The sequence below is a fragment of the Pogona vitticeps genome, chromosome 10, assembly GCF_051106095.1.
Source record: "Pogona vitticeps strain Pit_001003342236 chromosome 10, PviZW2.1, whole genome shotgun sequence".
Classification (NCBI taxonomy): Eukaryota; Metazoa; Chordata; class Lepidosauria; order Squamata; family Agamidae; genus Pogona; species Pogona vitticeps.
This window is the reverse complement of record NC_135792.1, coordinates 15467164-15488027: the sequence shown is the minus strand read 5'-3', so window position 1 is coordinate 15488027 and position 20864 is coordinate 15467164. Positions and strand designations below refer to the sequence as shown.

General features: G+C 43.1%; 2 protein-coding genes across 4 annotated transcripts in view; both read right to left on the bottom strand.

Annotated features, from left to right (window-relative positions):
• The window catches only part of NUTF2 (nuclear transport factor 2), a 29589-nt gene extending 21467 nt beyond the window's left edge, over positions 1-8122 (bottom strand). Inside the window, exons 1-2 of one of the 3 annotated variants that reach the window (XM_020810989.3) lie at positions 8005-8101; positions 4319-4437 (exon numbers count right to left, since the gene is read on the bottom strand). The gene's annotated coding sequence lies outside the window, so the exon portion shown is untranslated. Of the gene's footprint in view, positions 1-4318; positions 4438-7460; positions 7574-8004 lie in introns of those variants that run through there. The other 2 variants (XM_078380384.1, XM_078380385.1) reach the window with 2 other exon arrangements.
• A 5285-nt stretch (positions 8123-13407) lies between these two features.
• Positions 13408-14593, bottom strand: THAP11 (THAP domain containing 11). Its single transcript, XM_078380376.1, has one exon. It carries the CDS (start codon positions 14440-14442, stop codon positions 13549-13551), a length of 894 nt encoding a protein of 297 aa, XP_078236502.1. The 5' UTR covers positions 14443-14593; the 3' UTR covers positions 13408-13548.
• Positions 14594-20864: the final 6271 nt, after the last annotated feature.

Genomic DNA, 20864 nt, shown 5'->3' with positions numbered 1-20864 from the left:
CTCTTGGAGGAGAGGGAAGAGACAGAAAGTTGCGTTCATCACAGCTAGCATTTATCCCAAAAAGGGTTAAGTCCAGCATGGCCCAGAAGAATATTTTGCACACTATATAACTTACTCCCTTCTTCTGAATATCCTCTAGTTTTTCTTTTTATTGAACAGACGTCTGCAGGCAGATACATTTGTTTTATTGTTTTCTATCTATTGAACACCTGAAGACAGTGATTACACAACTTAAGACAATATTTTAGGAACGAGGAGAGCTTAGGGGATTAAATGGAAAATATATGTACTCTAACAAAACTTAGAGACTTTTGCAGAGTGCGGGCGGCATACAAGTCGAATTGATAGCTAAATTAATTAATTAAATAAATGAATGAATAAATAAAATCAGGCAAAACCCAAAGGAAAAAGAAAAGAGAGAGAGCCCTCTGCAAGGTTCTTTTTTTTTAAAAGCGCACTAGAGGACAAAAAACATTTTGTCTTCCCCCTCTGCACAGCAATTCCATTAGGTTCTGGTCATGATGGAACCCTGCACCGGGGGGGGGGGAGAGAGTTGTGCGCGCAGAAGCAAAGTCACGCATGAGAGGCAGGGCCCTGCCCAGCGGAACTGAAAGTTAGAGGGTACGTTGGGTGAAAGTTGTAGGACTGGTCCTTCAAATTCCAGGGATGGGCACATGCAGCACATCTGGAACTAGTGAACTTTTCCCTGGCAATCTGGCAACCAGAAGTAATCACTAAATCTACAGACAGACTTCGTAAAGATCAAAACTAAACAGAATATTCTACAGAAGATTATTGTCAGAAGGCCTGATCAGCAATGGTGGATACTAGCCTATAATTCCAACCAAACATCACAGGAACACCACAGAGTAAAGAAGCAGTTTGCAGGTATTCTAGAAATATACTAGAAGTATTTAGAGAACTCTTAACAGTGGTGTTTGTGGCATGAAAGGTCAGACAGAACAGAGAGCCACAGGATGTGCATGAAGAAAATTCAGAGCTGAGAGCTAATCTGTCCAATAAGCTAGCACACACAGCTAGACTTCCACGTTCCTTATCAGGGATTAATGTGACCATGGAAATGCGGTCAGTCAGTTCACAAAAGTCTGTAGATTATGAAAGGATAACAACTATGATGTCATACAAAGAGTAAAACCTATTCTAAACTACAGTTTTTTTAAGAAAGCCAAGATGACATTTCTTGCAAGTTGGGCAAGAAGCATTTAAATCAGAACCCAGCAATAAGATTACAAATGCAAGCTTTTCCAATATGAACATAAAAATATCTGAAGGGACTGGTAATGAATTTTCTAATGTTAACTAATAAAATAAGGACACCTGAAACAGACAGGAAACATATAGTAGTTATAGTTGGACTGCAACCCCAATACATCCTACCCAGCAAAACAAGCATAGCTGATGATGAAGGATGATGGAAGATGAAGTCAAATAGCATCTCAAGGACCACATATTCCACATCCCTACTCTAGATGTTCTGACAAGTCCATTAGTGAACTACATTGTTTATCTGTCGAACACGCTTCGTTGAGTGACTGTGCTTCCTTGTCAAATAAATTTTCCATTTAGCTTCCTTCCTATGGGAATGTAGCCATGACAAACACAGATTTTTAATGTCATATGTAGGGATGTTATTCCTGGTTTGTCTGTCCTCACATGCAAGGAACAGAATTGTAACATTCCTCTCCTGGCTAGCAAGGAATTTTCTTGTGCCTTGAACAAGAGCAATGTTTTGAACAAAATGTTTCATATTTGTGTACAACTGCCTGGAATTTTGTGCAGCCACACTAGTAGTAGGCTGTCTGCTATTTTATTTAAAAATCTTCACTAAATTAGGGACACTAGATAAAGTTGTTTGCTTCTTAACCATCACCTTTCTGTGCTTGCTCTGTCAGCATGTGTCTGCACACTCAGTTTGTGACTCAAACGGAAAGGACACTACAGAGGAGAAAAAAAATCTTACTTTCTCAAAGTGTCTAATTGTCAAGACAGGTGAATTCAATGAGAAAAAGAAATTTAATGTGCATTCTTTTCATCCCAACTGATTTTTTTAATTTCACTGATGGGCTACTGAATAATTCTGACATATTTGTAAATTTTTCATAACTTCTTAGAAGAGTAATATATTTGTTAGCTTGTTCACAAATTCTGTTTCTCTCTTAATACTTTTTTTCTTGAAAGGAAAAGCAATAAAATCTCAACAAGAGTTCAAAAAAAGATAATTCTAGTGTCCTTCTTTAACTCTATCTAGTGCTTACTTGGCAATTTAGCCAGGCTGCAAATTAGTCAAGCAACTAGCTTACTTTAATACAATTCCCAAAAAACAGTTTCCCAAAGGAAGATCACATCCAGTTCTTTACAAGACTATTTGAAAAAGGTGCAGGAGGAAGATAACCATCAAATCTTAGGGAGAATCTTATCCCCAGAAGGCTTCTTGGGCGCGATTCTGAATTTCTGTGCCAGAAAAAGGAAGAGAGCTTGAAAAAGTGTGCACTGGAAGCACAGGTCACACTGTAGAATTCTCATTGCTGCTCCAAAGTGCAAGATGTCAAAATACCACCATCTCCTTTATAGCTTGTACAGTATTTGAATCTTAATAAAGATTTGGTTTTGCCTTTTCCAATAATACACAAAAATGCACTTCCAGAGGAAAGAGAAAACCTATAGGGGAGTGCCATTCAGATTTTTTGGGGCTCCCAACTCCTAGAATTCTTGGAATTGCAGCCCACAGACCGACACCTATACTTCCATAACCAGGGCCTGTCTTGGAGGCTCCATCCCTGATCAAGCTACTGACATGGTATTTTATGGGCACTGCATTTTTAAGGAGGTACCTCTACAGAGCCTGAAGGACAATTAGACCACAACTTCCAGAAAGCAACAAAGGTATTTCCATGTTTGTACAACAGGACTCCCTTAGCCACGGGATCACCTTAGTCCACTGATTCATTTATTCATGGTCTGAAAATTAAAAACATTAAAAGAAAAATCCCAAAATACACATATATTTAAGAATGAAGTTACTAGAATTTGCCATTAGAAGGAGGTATGTACAGAGGTCACTATTAAAAGAGTGTTCTGTGTTTTCCAGTATGGAGCGGCTTGGAACTGATCCCCTGCAGATATGGGGGTGCTACTGTATGCCAACAACAGGTAATAGGCCCAACACAGACCCTGGTTTAGATGAATGCAATACAGATTTCTGTAGAATTTGCCTGAGAAATCTGTGGAGAATTATGGGACTCAAAAGTCCAAAAAATCCAAATAGCATATGCACATTGTTCCACCATCTGTTGTTTTTTGCCCACCTGACAAAACTAACTAGCCATGTTGAGATAATTTCAGATTATTACTAGCTTTTCATATCTCAACACCTTCTTGGACCAAATAAATGCTTCCCCACTATAAGCAGTCTTTCACTCTTTTCCAAAGGTTCTTCTAACATGCGACATTACAGCCACATTTAACCCTATTCTTGCATTACCATTCAATATTAATATTAATCAAAATCATGATAGCAAGCTTGACAGAAAATGCTGCACTGCTCAAACAAATCCTTAGGATTTGATTGAATGAAGCTTGGAAGTGAGTCACCTCTTCCTGTAACAAAACTTCTCAACCCAGTTACAATCATGGTCCAGGGTTCAACAAAAACACAATTCTGAAATTGTACATATCCTTCTTAGCCTTACAAATATGATCAGTTCCACATATTTTACTAGCTTATACATCCATCCATCCCCAACTGTATCAGTCATTTCAGGTTGTAGCACCACATGTTTTTCTTATACCTCCTTCAGACTGCTGTAATATTCAACACACAGCTGCCCTTAAACAGTGTTTCAGCACTTGACCTGGATTGTACACTAGAGCCACTTACAAGAAGCAAAACTCAAAGTGCTGGTTACTACCTATAAAATCTAAAATTACAGTATATTACTTGAAGAGCTGTTCTCTCCTTGCTGGTACTGAGAAGCTTTCAGAAGTCTCGGTCAGCAACTGCATCCAAGTTCTGAAAATCCCATCCTAAGAAAGCCCTCCTTCCTCTCTCTCTCTCTAAACACACACACATACACACTTTGCTTGTCAAACTGATTTTTTTAAAATTGCTTACTGTATCACATTTCAATGTTGTCAGAATTCGATATGTTATCAATGACTGATTTCAACTCTTATTTCTAATTTTATTTTTACAGATTCTTTCATTTTCATTACTACATTTTTATTACTGTACTGTTGATATTGGCTATGCACAGTGCTATAACAGTAAAACATAAATGTAATGAAAGGAAGATTCAACCTTTATAATGCTTTGGTGCCTGCTCCCCTGCAGAAACTCATATTCACCACAGACAAGTGGCCATTCTTTCTCAAGAATAATCCACTAGGCAGAAAACCTCACTGTCTTCCATCTTTTTCCTAATGGAAGGCAAAAGGAACCAATGTTTCAATACTAATATTCAGTCTTCAAGACAAATTAGTACTGTGCTTTTAACATAACATCAAGAAGATTGTTTACAAGAATAAGTACAGGGCACATAGAAATCCAATTCTGCAGATACATTAAAGTTAGAGGGAAGAACTGTTCTATTACCGGAATACACGTTCATCAGAGAATGTATCTAAAGAAAAACAGTTACTGGCTACAGCCAACCACAAGAAGCAATATGTAAGAATTGCCCACTTAATTTTGGTTCATTGTCTTATCACCTTATAAAACTACAAGAGTTTACATACAGTGTCCATCACTGTGCTATTTTTCATTAACTTAAGGGTTGCCTCCAGTCTTTGTTTCATTTGTCAACCTAACTGCCGACTCACAATTTTTTTTTTACATTTGCCAATTTTAAACCCATGGGTACATTTCAACTATCCCTAAACCAAAGAACAATCCTTTGAAGAGAAGAACCAACACCAAAACTGCCAAATCAAATGTTCTGTCACCAAAACAGAAAGCTAGGCATAAACAGAAGAAAAAAAAAGAAATAAAAAGCAAGTGACACAACTACGCCTGACCATACTCTGCAAAACGTGCCTGGCCCCTAACCATCCCCCCCTCTCCAATAATAAAAGACTATGCTCACTTTCATGACATGTTTGGGGAGGAATGCCACTTGTGTAGTTTTATCAACTTCATTTATACTTCCACAACAAAGAAGGACTATAACTAAGAATATGATCCAAACTCAGAGATACACCAACTGTAGTAAACTTGGAATGAAGCAAAGCCCCCTGTGTCAGCACAGAGGCCCTTAAACTGGCACACACACCCCTTATACTGGCTACTCTTGGATTTGCCAGCACCACTGGATCTGATGGAATGGAATATCCAAAAAGGGGAACAACTATGTTATGCCAAATTCAAATTCCTCTCAGCATAGGCCACAGTCCCACTGGCAATAAGAACCACGGTTAAATCAATGTAAATAAAGTTACTAATTTCCAGGCATAACATGTGTATGAAACTGATTTATTTGGGCTGCAAACCAAAGCTTTTTTTTAAAGGGCCAGCAGGGATTTTTTAAAATACCTCAGACCCTAAATCGATTAAATCCAATGCGGTTTTGTGGCGGAGGACACTGCTGTCATTTTAATTTGTGCCTATGCGGATTTTGGGTGGCACAGGCACCACTGTTTTTCCTTTAAATGTTTTCAAAATTCCTTCTTATGTTCATCACTGCATCACGTCATCAACATGTTAGGCATTACAGCCACCTACCCTGTTCTATCCATTCAGCACAGAGCAGGTAACAGGACACAGAGGATGGATGGTCAATGTGCCAGGAGTAGAGATGGGGGTATTTGTATATGAATATTCCCCCCACAGGTGGAAATAACGAGGGCCCAATCCCATGGGGCCGGACTGCTCACACCAGCTCAACCGAGCCTTCCTATCGCGCCATTGTCCACAATAGATTAGCCAATTCTGGCAGGAGGTGGGATGACAGGCCTCTCTGCCAGGTCGCAGAGTGGCTAATCCACTGTGTACAACAATAGGAAGGCTCCATCAGCAGCGAAATAATGAGTGGCCAGTCTGGTTCCATGGGGCCAGACCCTTGTTATTTTCACCTGTGAGGTATCTGTATACACGAATACGAATACCCCCATCTCAAACCAGAAGCATTGCCCCGCAAAGCAGCTGACCGGCCCACTGAACCAGGAAGTGGCTTCACCCTGCTCAACAGCTGAGCAGTGTGTTGGCAGGCACAGAGCAGGCAGAGAATGGCTGGCAGGCTAGGAGCACCACCCCTTCAATGTGACTAATAGGCCTACTGGCCAAGAGATCAGCTGGGCAGCATTCTTCATCAAATCACCTGTTTGATGTTCTGCTGAACAGTGGGGAAGCAGGAGGCAGCTCTAGGAAGTACAATAGTCACCTGTTCAGTACTAAGAGATTTCCCCTTGCTGGAAGTGATGGCAGTGGGGATGAAAACATGACCTGTGAGCCATTCCCCTCCCAGATAAACAGCATCCAGGACAGCCATGCAGGGACTGCAATTCCAGCATTGGCTCCCTTTCTGCTGAACCTGCTGGAAGCCGCCCCTCCCATTCCCATTTTTCCATCATTAAACAAACAAACAAAAATCAAACAAGAGTATGCTAATTGAATGGAAACTGGTTCCGGTCTAGCTTCCCAAACTGGTTTTAATTATCATAAATTTATCAAAGTTGTTTAAGTCAAAATAATGCACCTACCAAGTTATATACGTGACTTTACAGCAGTTTTAGAAACCTTGGGACTGAAATCAATGTAAATTGGCTGTGTGACCAAGCCCACAGACTCACAGCCATAGGCCAGGATCAGTAACCAAATAATTTCAAACTGACTACATTGGAAAAACTAGGGGTTTGGGATGATCTGATTTGCATTTTTCCCCATTGACCACACAACGCGAAGGGAAATAAAAACCAGCCTGGAGTCCTGTTCCCCCCCCCCACACCAAATACATAGTTGTTCCTCTGGAGCTACCACTTTTTAAAAAACTGATCTATCTGCATCGATTGAGACATGTGATCCCTTGAACCCATTGCAGAAAAGCCACCGTGCTAACCTCACTCACTCTTTTTTTTAACATCAGAAAAGGAGGCAAGAAGACAAGGAAGCCCCTGCTGCCTCCACTTCCGAGGAGAGCATGTTAACCAGGAGGGGAAGCGCACGAGCTGGAGGACGGCAAAGATCCAGCCCATAACAAACGAAGGCTCCCTTGACGCCCTGCAGTTGTCTGCAGACTTCCCTCACAGAAATCTGGAAGGAACCGCCCGAGCCTCTCAACGCCCAGGGAAATCAATGGGGAAAATGGGCTCAGGAACTTTCAGCAGCGAAGCTTCTGCGAAACCTTTTAAGAACACCTTTTTAACCTCTGCAGGGTTCGATGCCCAGCATTCCTTTTTAAAAAAAAAAAAGAAAAGCCCTTCTCAACTCTCTCTCAAGAGGCACGAACCTCAGGCACTGCCGCCCTGGGTGCCAACGAGCGGCGGACGCAATGAATGGGAGCCCAAAACGTCTTCGCCCGAAAGGCAGAAACTTTCCGAGGCCCACCTTCGCCCGCGGACGGCGCTCCGAAGAAGCACGTGGGAAGCGCCTGCATGGGGACGGGGGGGGAACCACCACCCGCGCGAGGAAGGGGGGCGGGGAACGAGACCCGCGCCCGCCCCGGGTTACCCGCCTCAGTCCCAAAAGAGGCGAAAACCGGGGGGGGGGGAGCGGGCGGCCTTCAGGAAAGGGAGCCCGTCCCGCGAGGCAGGCGGAGAGTCACGAGGCGGACCCAAGAGTTCGCGGACACGCCCTGATCCGCGCCCGTCTCCGCTCTCAAAGAAGCGGGAGCGACGGGTTGGGGAAGAGAAAAGACAACCCCCCCCTTAGACGGCCAGGAGCGGCAGGCGGCGCCCCCCCCTTCAGTAGGCCCAGGCCGGGCCATGGAGAAACTCGGAAAGGCCCCAGTTCCTTCCCTCCACTTCCGTCGCGCGGGACGCGGCAACACTCACCTCACAGCGCCCACTGGCCTAATGGCGGCGGCGGCGGCGGAATAGCGGCAGCAAACGCAGCCCAGGCCCGCTGAGGTTCCCTGACGTCACAGCCCCCCCCCCCGCTCGCCCCTTCCGGTCACGCCCTAAGGCTGCTGGGAAGGCGAGTGTTATCGCCAAAAAGTAGGGGGGGCCCCTCCCCCCCCAAAAAAGTGGCCGGACTACAATTCCCAGCGCGAATGGCGCGGCGAGCTCTGGATCCCAGAGAGATGTAAGAAGTCACAAAGCATTGTGGGAGAATATTTTTGAGCGGCACCTCCTCGCGCAACCAAAGCGGTGAGCGTTGCCTGCTAAGGTGTCGAGTTCGGCCGGCCCTGTGGAAGCGGGACAACAGACTAAACGGGAGAACATAGCTATCCATCCCCAAAATAGCTGCTGCTCGCGGTTACACCACGTTGTGCATGCCCAAGGCCCTGGTTACAATTTGTCATTCTGCACTTACTTTGTAGAGGATTAGCTAGCAAGCAAGAGATGCAGAAAAGCCTCTGCTTCAGATCCTGGAGAGGTTGCTGCCCTGCAGAACAGACAGCAGTCAGTTGGTATTATCAGAGGTGTGCATATTTATGTTTTTGGACTGTAACTCCCAGAATTTCGTAGGAGAGCGACAAGGCGGCTGAATGCAATGAGTATGAGAAGAGGCTGTACTGTACTGTACTTGTATTGCTGTGCAAATAATTGTATTCCTATTTTGTCTGAACTTGATAGTGCACTAAAATACTTTTGCATTTGAAAGTAGAATTGAATAAAAATAGTTTTATATGTGCAGAGGAAGTTCCTTATTTATAATTAAATTCATTGTGGCTGTAATTCACCCACTCTTTTCAAATACAGCACTCCTGTATTTCACCTGCAAAGCTTTCTCCAAACTGTTTTGTTTATATCTGTGAGCCACGTTACCATTTTTCCTCAATCCCTACCTTTTCTTCATATGTTTATCTTGTATGCTCCTCAGCAAAGTCAGTTATTAAATATTAGCAATATACATGTTTGTAAAATATAAACATTTTGCACAGTGATTTTTTATACAACATTTGGAAGTGCAATCAAGTTTCTTGCAGAACTTATCATCCAACAAACACTATGTACTGTACATGTATGTCTCAAGAGAATATTAACGAGTACTGTAGAACAATTTCAGTATTTGAAATCCAAAAGAGTGAAATTGGATAAGAGTTCCTAGTTCATTGGCAACTTCAGCTGGTGCAAAACTCTGCAGCCAGACTACTGACTGGAGCCAGCTGCAGGGAGCATATAACACACCTGTTACAAGAACTGTACTGTCTACCAGTCTGTTTCCAGGCCCAATTCAAAGTGCTGGTCATTACCTATAAAGCTCTATACAGTCTGGGTCCAGGCTACCTGAAGGACTGTATCTCCCTATATGCGCCTTCCTGGTGATTAAAACCAGCAGAGGAGGCCCTCCTCTCGGCCACACTGCCAGCACAAGCACAGCTGTTGGGGACATGGGGGAGGGCCTTCTCTGTGGCAGCTCCCAGGCTATGGAACGCTCTCCCTTGGGAGATCAGGATGGCCCCTTCCCAGTTATCCTTCTGAAAAAAAGCGAAAAACCCATCTCTTCAGGCAGGCTTTTAACAGTTATAACTGAATCCCTGAACCCCATTTTAGCAGATAATTTTAATCTTGTTCATGTTTTCATGTTTTAATCTTTTAATTCTATTTTAATCCATATACTGTATCGTTTAATTTGTCTTTTAAGATTCAACTTACTGTGTTTTTAATTGTGTGAATTTTAATGTTGTGAGCTGGTTTGCATCCCTTATTGGGAGAAATGCGGCATCATTATCATCATCATCATAGTTCATTAGAAGTGGTTAAGTAAAAAAAAAACTACAGTGGTGCCTCGCTTAATTATTTTAATTGGTGCAAAAAAAACATCGCTATGAGAAAACATCGCTAAGTGAAACACATTTTCCCATAGAGATGCATTGAAAACCGGATAATCCATTCCAATAGGAACGGATTGCCGTCCTTAAGTGCAAATCGCCATAGGAAACATCGCTAAGCGAAATGCAGTTCCCCAACTGAAATGCATTGAAACCTATTCAATGCATTTCAATGGGGGGAAAATTACAACAAATTCCAAGAGTCAGAACAAAGTCAAATTAGTTTAACAAAAGGTTTATTAAGTGCACTTATGATTTCATGCATTCTAAACCTTTTAAAAACATTTTTAAACATTTAAAAGACAGCCAACACGAGGCTGTCAAAACTATCATTAAGAGAAACAGGGGGACCCAAACTGTCATCGCTATGCGAAGCAAGGTCCCAAACATCGATATGCGAAAATCGCCCATAGGAAACATTGTTAAATGGAGCGCAAGATCGCTCCGGAAAACTAATCGTTAAGCGATTACATCGGTAAACGATGCAATCGCTAAGCCAGGCACCACTGTACCCTATATTTTAAAATATAAGTTACCTAAAAAGTGTGCTTTTTTACGTGACATCATTGAAAATTCCACCAATTAACATTTTAAAGGAAAAATGATGAAGTGACATTAAGATTAATGTTACGTCTGAAAAAAAGCATTTTATGTCAAACTTGAATCAATTATAATTGTATTCATCTTGAAGGGTAGGCAAAAGCCTTGTAACCCAAACAGCAAGAAAAAAAAACAGTGTTTACAGGTGAAAATAAGATTGTAGGAAGAAAGTGTAGGAGATTGTAAGTATTGCACACAACATACTCCAGAATAACAAAATGAAATAGACTTTATTCAAATTAAGCATGTTTGTTAGCACCTCAGAATAATCAGGAAAATAGAACAGTCCAACAGATAACCAGTCCAATGATTCAACTAACTGAACATACTGTATTTTAGTGCATAATGACTGTAGGAAAGTACCACAACTATCACAACACATGCCTTCAAAACACTCTCAGTCAGCTAGAATGCAGAGACTTATTTACAAAAAAAGATCAAAGTGTTGCTTAAGATCCCCAATAGATACAAATAGAAAAGGAAAAAGTAAAAGAATAGTTCTGTAACCAAACCTAAGTGCAGCACTTTGTAGCAAGCATATCTGCAATTTCCTTCTCTACTTCATAAGCATAGGACTGAAGTCTGCCAGGTCTGGGGGACCAAAAAAGGAATTAAACCGAAAGATAAGAGTATATAGCAGACAACATTCTTGCAACTCCTAACCAAACAACTGGATAAGTCTACTTATGTTGTTCAAAGTACAGTCCAAATCTTCAACAGCCACAGCAGGGCATCCACAAAATCCATTGAGAGTGTACAGTGTACATTCTTCTGGTATATTCACAAATAAATGGCACAGTGAATTACAGCAGTCCTGGGAGAGAAAAAAGTAGAAGTCTTATTACCCATGTATAGTAAATAGAAGCAAGGGCCATGTTAGACATCCATTCTCTTCATGGTGCATTTTTTAGCATTTCAGTGTAAGCAATCTTTTCCTTTTTTTCCTTTATGTTCACTGCTCTAGGTATATACAACATGAATAAGCAATATACATTTGTGACTTCTGTTTGTGATTGTTGTTTAATGTGTAACTAGTCAACAAATAAAAAGAAGTGGACACATGGCCATCCGAATACTAATTAAATGCAGCAAGTCACAATAATTTCAATTAAAGATACTTACACAGTTCAAAATGCCACACATCCACCAAATTGTGAGCCAATTTAATATTAAGCAGTTTTGTTCTTTAGTTACCAGATGGGGTTGAGAGAATCAAGAACTATATCCATTTGTTTCTCTCCTTCTTAGTACAAAAGAAAAATCTATACATCATTTATCGAGTAACACAGAGCACATATGCAGCAGGTTCTTACATGCTACCATTAACCACTCTGCATGTATTAAGGGGAAGCATCTATTTTATTCTGTAGTCTAAGGGAGTCCATTACATTTCTAACATGTGATTTGGACTGTAGCACAAACTCTTTTTTCATTTCCATTCATGAAAGCAGATAATTAAAATCTGGGCAGTATAAATATCTCTAACGAGTAAACTTGTTAGTCCACACTTGTTTAATTCAAATACAGATAAAAACAAAATAAAAATGTAGTGGCACTTTTAACAACTGTTATATTTCAACATGAGCTTTCATGAGATTTCTCCAAAAAAGCTCACACTGAAATTTAAGTTTGCCTTTATGGCACCACTATGTTTCTCATTTCATTTTGTTTTTGTCTTGCACAGACTAACACAGCTACCTCTCTAGAAACTTGTATCATTAATTTTTGTCAGTCAACAAGCACAGATTGCTAGCTATGCTAATGTACTCAGATGTAGTACTGCATATGTCCAGCGTTTTATAGCAAGTGGGTCACTGGAAATTAACCTAATTCCTCTTACGTTAGCCATAATACACCCCAGAACATGAAAGATACTACACAGGTTGTACCAGAGGAAACCAGGCATTAGCAGAAATGAAACAACTGTTGAATGCCACAAAGGGCATGTATCCAACCTTATGCCATTGCCACAACAATCACTTATCAACTTAGAGAAACAAAGGCAAAAAGCAACTACAAAGCAGGGATACAAACTATGTGCTCCTGCTGTCCTCTTTGCTAAGAATTTATCTGGGCACCAAAAATAGCAAACTCTGTATTTGGGGGGGGGGAGGATTGTGCAGACTGAAAACACCAAGTTTTCTTTTCTTTGATATAGAGGGACAAAAAAATGCATTGATGATCACAATTTCTAAGGTGTTAACCAACATTTACTGCAGAATATTTGTCATATAATACCACCATGAACAACAAGTACTCTAGTGTAAATGGTGTAGAGCCCAAATATGTTTGTAAAAAGTAATGCATCTTCCTCAAAACTGATTTTGTAACAAGTGTAATTTGAGTGCTAGTAGCAGGAGTTCCTACACCCGATTATTGGAAACATGCAAGTCTACCAAAGACATTTTCCATTGATGCTACAGAGGCTTGAGTTCCAAAAGACATCACTGACAGTACCACAGCAGCTGTTGTCTGCCGCTGTCCTTTGGATTCCATAATCCATGGAATATAGTGTCGCTCTCCAAAAATCCAGGCTTATGTTTTAAAAAATATGGTAGCCAAGGATTGTTGATTAACTCTCACAGGAATACAGTTTAAAAGTGAAGTCTTAAGTCCAGTTCAGAGACAACCAGTTCACAGCAATATGTATGGGCTTCCTGGATGGAGAGGGAAATGTTGTCAATCTACTGGTGTAAACTGACACTCTTTCTGTCAAAGAGTACACCTGGCTTAAAGGAACTAGAAATACAACTTGGGCATTAACACTACTCCGGAGCACCATTTGTCTTTACAACAGCTTCTTTTCCCCCTCAACCCCGAGCAGTCTTTTCGGCTGGGCTTTCGTTGCTGCCACAGTAAGTAACCGATTTCCATCGCTTCCTTTTGAACCTGGTCCCTTGCCCTCAGCAAAACAGGTCACCCAAGGAGGAGGGGATCCCCAGCGAGTAGGAGGACGAGGAGGAGGGGGGGTCGGCGGCGGCCAGGGGCGGCCAGGCATGTCTCAGAGGCCGTGGCGCTTGCGAGAGCCTCCCCCGAGGCTGGCGGCGTGGAGCAGGCGGTCCTTCTCTCGGATCTCCTCCCGGAGCTGGGCTTCCGCCAGGCGGAGGCGGCGGATGCTGCCCTTCATCTCCTTCATCTTCACCTCCAGCAGCGCAATGATGTCCCGCTGCTCGTTCAGCTTGCGCAGCAGCTCCTCCGACGTGGTGCCCGACGAGAGCGAGTACGAGTGGTCCGGGGGGCTGTCCGCCAGCGGCCCGTTCTCGGTCAGGAAGGCCAAGCCGACGGGAGCCCCGACCATGGAGGCAGGACCGCCCAGCTCCAACTGGACCGTCAGGTCGATCGGCTTGACATCCTCGCCGGGGACCCCGGAGCCCATAGAGACGCCCCCGCCGCCGCCCCCCATGCCTCCTCCTCCTCCTCCTGGTCCTCCTCCTCCTCCTCCAAGGGCGATCCCGCCCGCGGCGGCGGCGGCGGCGGCGGCGGCTCCTCGGAGGGCCTGGGCTGCCTCCTGGGCGGCTCCTCCCTCCTGCAAAGTGAGCAGGACCGCGGCCTGGGCGGCGGCGGCGGCGGCGGCGGCGGCCGGGTTGGCGGCGGGGGCGTGGCGCGCCCTCCGGCCCCCGCGGGCTCCTTTCCGCTCGTTGACGCCCCGCAAGGGGAAGATGGTGGGCACCCGCACCAGGTAGGACTTGCGGCCCCCCGGGAAGTGCTCGGAGCAGACCCGGTGGCCCGTGGTGGGCTGGAAAGTACTGAAGCAGCCGCTGACGCCCGCCCGGGACACATTCTTCAGCCAGAGGCGGCGCAGCTCCGCGTCCTTCGGGAAGGTGTAGAAGTGGAGCGCCTTGTCCCGGTGAGAGTTGTTGTAGCAGCCGGGCACGCAGCACGTGAACCCGGGCATGGTCTGCGCGGTGTGCCGCCTTGCCTGCCTGCCTGCCTGCCTGCCTCCTCCTCCCTCCTTCTTCCCCCGCCGCCGGGCCCGAGGCAGCCGCCGGGACTACAGATCCCACAAGGCCTCCCAACGCCGAGCCCCAAAACCGGGCGGTTCCACCGCCGTCACCGCCACGGGAGACGCGCCTTCCGCCTACAGCGCCACAGGAAATGGAACTACCCGTCCCACAGAGCACTTCGGCGAAAAGGAAACTACGCTTCCCAGAAGGCACCGCGAGCGCGGCTGGGATAGGTCCTCGCGCATCATCTTAGGAGCCGCCAGAGGGTCCGTCAGATAATTCGAACTGCTCCTCCCAGAAGGCCTCGGGCCGGGCCGCCTTCCCGCGGTCCTTCCGGAGGCGTTCCAATCAGATTTGTGGACGCTTAAGTACTAGTTAAATGCCGCATGAAAATCGAATGTAACTTTTCGTCGTAAACCTCTGTTTTTATCCTGGACACAATGCCCAGGGAAAATTTTTATTGTTTTAAATTTCTAACGCGGCATCAGCTTTATCTGCCCGAGGGAAGAAGCAGAAATTTAACTGAAAAGTGTCCCACACTGTTAAATAAGAAGACACGAAAGTGTTATCAAGCTGCCTTGAACACTACCTTGTGGTAGAACAAGGAGGATATTGATCTAATTCATAGTATTTGCTCCCTCAGAAATATGTTTTATCTCCTGTCCTATATGTTCCGAAACTCCAGTTTCCAAATACAAGGATATTGACCCATATCCTTTTGACCTGTATGCTACACTTATAAATAAAGGTCCAGACTTCCATCATATGGGGTTGTGCAACAACCATGAACCATGTTATTAACAGAATATGGTTCTGCTTATAGAAAGGAAGTACAAAGGTTGATACTTTGGTGTAAAGAAAATCATCTCACACTTAACATCAAAAAAACTAAAGAACTCATAATTGATTTTAGGAGGAAGAGAAATGTACATTTACCACTGTACATAAACGGTGAGGAAGTGGAGAGAGTTGGTAGTTTTAGATTTCTGGGTACTTACATCTCAGAGGACCTCTCATGGACTATAAATGCCAACATGCTAATGAAGAAGGCACAGAAGAGGCTGTATTTCCTGAGAATGCTCGGCAAGTTAAATTTATCTCGGCATTTACTTCTGTCATACTATCGTAGCACCATTGAGAGTGTCCTAACCTATGGCATTCTGGCATGGTTTGGGAGTAGCTCTGTAGCGGACAAAAAAGCTCTACAGAGAACCATTAAAATTGCCCAGAATATCATCGGGCTCCAGCTACCAACCCTGGATGACATCTTCACATCCCGCTGTCTAAGGAAATCACATAGCATCCTGAGAGACTCTTCCCATCCTGCTTATAACTTTTTTGAACTGTTACCATCTGGCAGAAGATATAGAACAATTAAGACTCGGACCACACGTTTTCTCAATAGTTTTTATCCCAGAGCTATAATTGCAATTAATAATGAGCTTAAAGACCACCAGTAGTGAATAATTAGTTGGACTGTGTAACTTGGCCTGCGGTGTAGATGTTTGTATTTTTAGTGGGGGACTTTTAGTGGGTGGGGAGTGTTTGGGAATTGTATGTGTGTGCATGTGTCTGGTCTCTGGGTGTCTGTGAATTTCGTTGTATGTGTATATACTTACAATGACAATAAATTATTATTATTATTATTCCTGTTATATTTATAAATGGTTTAAGACCTCAATATCTGGCAGAACGCCTCCTCCCACCTAGATCCACCGAAATCACTCGCTTTAATAGTCTAGATGGGCGGCTGAGGGGCCTAACGCCAAGGGAGGCACAAAGAGAAAGAAGAAGAAAATGGGCCTTCTCGGCAGTAACCCCTCTGCCTTTGGAACAATCTCCACCCAGAAATTTGCCTGGCTCCCTCGCTGGGTGTTTTTAAGAGCCCACTTAAGACCTGGCTCTTTAGGCAGGCCTTCCTTCCTGTCAATACCTAATTTATATGTTATTTTCAGTTGTATTGATGATGATGTTTTGTTTTATATTATTGTGATTGGGTTCATCTTCGGCTGGGGGTGGCCCCTGAGTTTGCGCGGGAAAGATAGTTGGAGGCAGTTCTGTATTCTTAGCATTTTTCTTTTTATTAGTAAACAAGTTCAACTCAACAGTCTCGAAGGGGTCCAATAAACTTAACTCAGGCAAAATTCTATAACTTCTTACTTTTACATCAGGCGTTCTCAGGTCACTTCTTATAGAGGGGCCGGACTAAATCGCTCTCGATCCGTCATTGGCCTCAGCGGGATGCTCCTCATGGCACAGACTGTCCCACAACATGGGTGTCTCGCCCAGTCCCCCTCGCGTGGTTGATGGAGTAAAGAAGGACTGGGATGGATCACCTTCCTCCCCCGACGCTGGCTGCGTGGGTATACAACCACAGTCCATATGGGTTCTAGGTCTTCTACTCTCGCGCGACAGTCCTCCCCCGAGCTGGAGGTTCGGAAAGTCAGCAGTCCGTGCAATTCTTCTTGCCCATAGCTTAGCTAGGTCTGAACCGCTCAGTCTCTTCTCTCGGCTGCTCTCCGCCCGTTACAATTCTGAAACTTTGTGTACTTTCCCCCTCTTTTATAACATCCTCCCAGACAATCAAGTCCAGCTCCTCCCCTTTCTCATCGGCCAGACACACATCCAATGACCCCTTCCATTCCTCTCCCTCCTAATCTATCTCCACTAGTATGCCTTCTATGCAGCCTCAACTTCCCTTCGGCTTCTGCTCAGTAGAGGATGGCACACTGGCCTTCTCACCTTCACAATTATTCTTGAGTGTTGTTAGCCCCAGACTAGACTTCGGTCTAAATGGGTGGAATATAAATTAAATTAAAATAAAATAAATATTTCTGTCTCAATTATCATGGCTTCACTGCAAAATACGATAGATCACTAAATAAAAACACTAAAAAGTTTTTATTTTCATGAGTAATATGTTTTGCTTTTGTTTTGTTTTGCTTTTGTTTTTAAAAGCTAGATTTTACAGTACCTATGAAATACACAATAAAGCATTGGACACCAGACAACAGACATGAAACTAATAGATAAAAACATTATCTGGGTTGTCCAAGCAGTGAAGGAGGCAGCAGCGTTTTCTCCTGGTTGCCTCCTTATTTTATATTTAATCCAGTCTTTAAAACCTTCTAATCTTTTTATACATGGCTATAAATAGCTTTTATCATTTCAGTTTTAGATAGCTTTTAACATCTTTAATTTTAGACAGCTTTTAAGTTTTTTAGTTTTTAAAATCTTTGAACCTGCTCTTTTGGAAGAAGAAAAGCAGGGAGTAGCCGGAGACTCTATTCTGTGGATACAAATAACCCGGCTCTTAGCAGCAGACTCATTAACTTTGTTTATGCCTTTGAAGATAAAGGAACAATAATATTAGGAATACTACTGCAAAAATACCATATATATTTGTGGCCTTGGAAAGAAATGAACCCGATTACTGGATTATTGGACTTATCCGAATTACAATGGAAACAAGAAAAGGAGCTACTTCTCTGTGAGTAACAGAACAATGCAGCTAAACTAAGAGAACTTGGGGGTTGTGGACTGTTACCAGTTTCAGTGGATATTTACATTCTACCTTTTTCACAAAATGGAAATACTTGATCTTACCCTGTCCCCTCCAGTGTTGAGACAGATACAACGTGGCACTCCAATATCAATTACACCTGTATTGGACCTGGGAACCAGCAGGACAGGTGGAGGCAATCAACTTTCTAAACCATCGCAGGCCCAGTTATGTGGCCACAGCGTTTCCAAGCCTTCTACTCCTCCTGGGAACTTTAACACATACAATGCCAAACATTGTGTTAAAGTCTACCCTGTTGCCCCGAGGAAATTGAAGCAAATCAAGATAACTGACTTTGTTAGTTCACTGAAACCCTTAACAATCAACATAGAGAATTCTGTTACTCCTCATATCGATTTATCTGACAGCTTTTTGACAAACTGTCATTTACTGGAAAGTAGCCAGTTAATAGGCAGCCTGCTAAACAGTACCGTGAATGTAGATTTTGGCCAGTTGAGACTGTCAGCTTTTGCTTCGGATCTGGTATTGGGTTCCAATGGTTTGTTCTCGCCAGACGACTCTGGGACCTTAAGAGAGCAGAAGTTGAACTGTATAAATGCTGAGATGCCAGAAACTAAAGGCACTACACCAGTAACAGGGGAACATGATTCTTCTCAATCCTGTAAATTAATCACATTGGACTGTGATAAAGCAACTCCAACAAAGGATCCAGGGAGCACTAGAATACAAGGCTTTTTAGCACAAATTAGAAACACATTAAAGGAAATAAATCAATCTGTGGCCACTATAGCAGATCATCTGATGGAAAATAAGATGCATCTTGCAAAAAAAAACCAACACACACACACACCAGTAGACCAGTTGAGCCAAAGCCAGGCTGAACATACACGGAGTGTGTCTGATAAGATGAACTATTACAATCTGTCCCCAAAAACTATTGACAGAATTGACAAGCTTTCACTAGAAGAGTTACTTCTATGTGTAAGTTCTCAGACAGAGGTTAAGGGAAATCTTATTACCGCTGTGCCACCTAAAGCGGATTCTCTAAAACCTTTGTCTGCAACCGTCTCTTCAAGTGCAATACATTATCCTCCAGGAAAGGATCCCACCAATATTGGTGGAAAAGCATCTCCCTTACACTCAGCAAAGGCCAAGCCCAAATCTGTGAAGACAAAGGAGGCTCGGAAACGAACATCCAAAAAAAGAAGAACAAATTTTAAACCTTTATTTAAACTAATAGAATCAGCAGAGTGTGCTGCAAAAGGGAAGGAACCCGGCGTTAATATCCAGCACGCTGAAAGACAAGCTAAGGATGCCCAGAGAGAGAAACCTGACTCCAAGAGGCCTCTCAAGAATAGTAGCACTGAACAATTTAAGGACTGCACAACTCTGGATTTAATCCACTCCTCCAAGCAGAGGGCTCAACACTCTAAACAGGGCTCATAACAACTACACCCACAGACAAATAATATTTCATCCATGAACCTACCAAGCGTGGATCCGGACTTGGCTGTTGGATACCCAATTCCAGTCATTATAAGAAATAGGGGCTTGAATCCAAGATTTAAAAAGAAGAGAAGCAGATGGAATGATGAGACTTTAGGTCAAGCTAACACCCATTGGCTTTTAAAACAGTCCTTTGGCCAAGTCATTTGCTATTACCGCAAGGACTGACATGGGGACATGAGCAGGTGAAGAACCCATTGGGCCTAGAGCGTGTAGGCGATGGAGAGAAACCCTGTGATGCCAAGCATACTACGACCAATGTCTCAAGAAATGAAGTTAGCATGCAAACTCATTTTAATTCAGTTAGTTCAGCTTCTCCCTTTCATTTAGCGCCATCATTAGCTCATGGCTTGGGTAATGACTCTCCACCTCCTCAGCTACCCGACTTGGAAGATCCCATGTTTCGGCATAAGAGACCCACAATCAAATTTTTATCTTGGAATATTGTGGGCTGGCAGACGAAGGCCTCGGAACCTGCCTTCATTGAATATATCAGTAATTTTGACATTATTTTACTACAAGAAACGTGGTCTTTAAATGATCCAATGTTAAATGGTTATGTGGCACATTCCATTAATGCCTCACCCAGTGATAGAGGAGGTCAACCCAAGGGTGGTATGATCACTTTCTTATTAACAAAGCTACAGGCAACAGTAGTGGCATGGAATTTTTCCAACAGGATAGCTTCTGCCTTGACACTGAAGACTGCTACGTGTTTGTTATTACTTATTAATGTTTATATTCCTCCGCAACAATCTCGTGTGATGACGGATGTCTTGTGGGTTAACCTAGAGTACAGTACTATATTGAGCATTTAACACAATTGTATCCTGATGCTTCTATAATAGTCGCTGGGGATTGCAATGGAAGGATAGGTACAAATGACGAGACACTTTCTGCACGGTTCAATGTGACCTTCCCAGAACCTATTCTTCATCCAAATTTTAATCACAGGCAATTTAACTATGCCAGTCTACGCTTTATGTATATGATCAATAATTCAGGTTTATCCCTTTAAAAGGGTGCATAACCGGTGATAGACCTGGTGAATTTTACCTTTACCTCTTTAGCAAGCCCTTCCACAATAGATTATGTTTTAGTTTCCAGGGACTTGATGGATCGAATACATGATTTTAACGTAGTATATCGTGCAGAAAGCAACCATCTACCTTTGGTTTTAAAGATCTATTTTAATAATTATAATGTGTTTGTGGACCTTGTTTCTATAACAGCCATTGCAGTCACTACAAGAGGGGCCCACATTAAGTGGCCAGAAGAATTGGATGCATCTATGAGACAGCTGCTGTTTTCAGAACCTTATTTATATTTCAGTAATTTAATTAC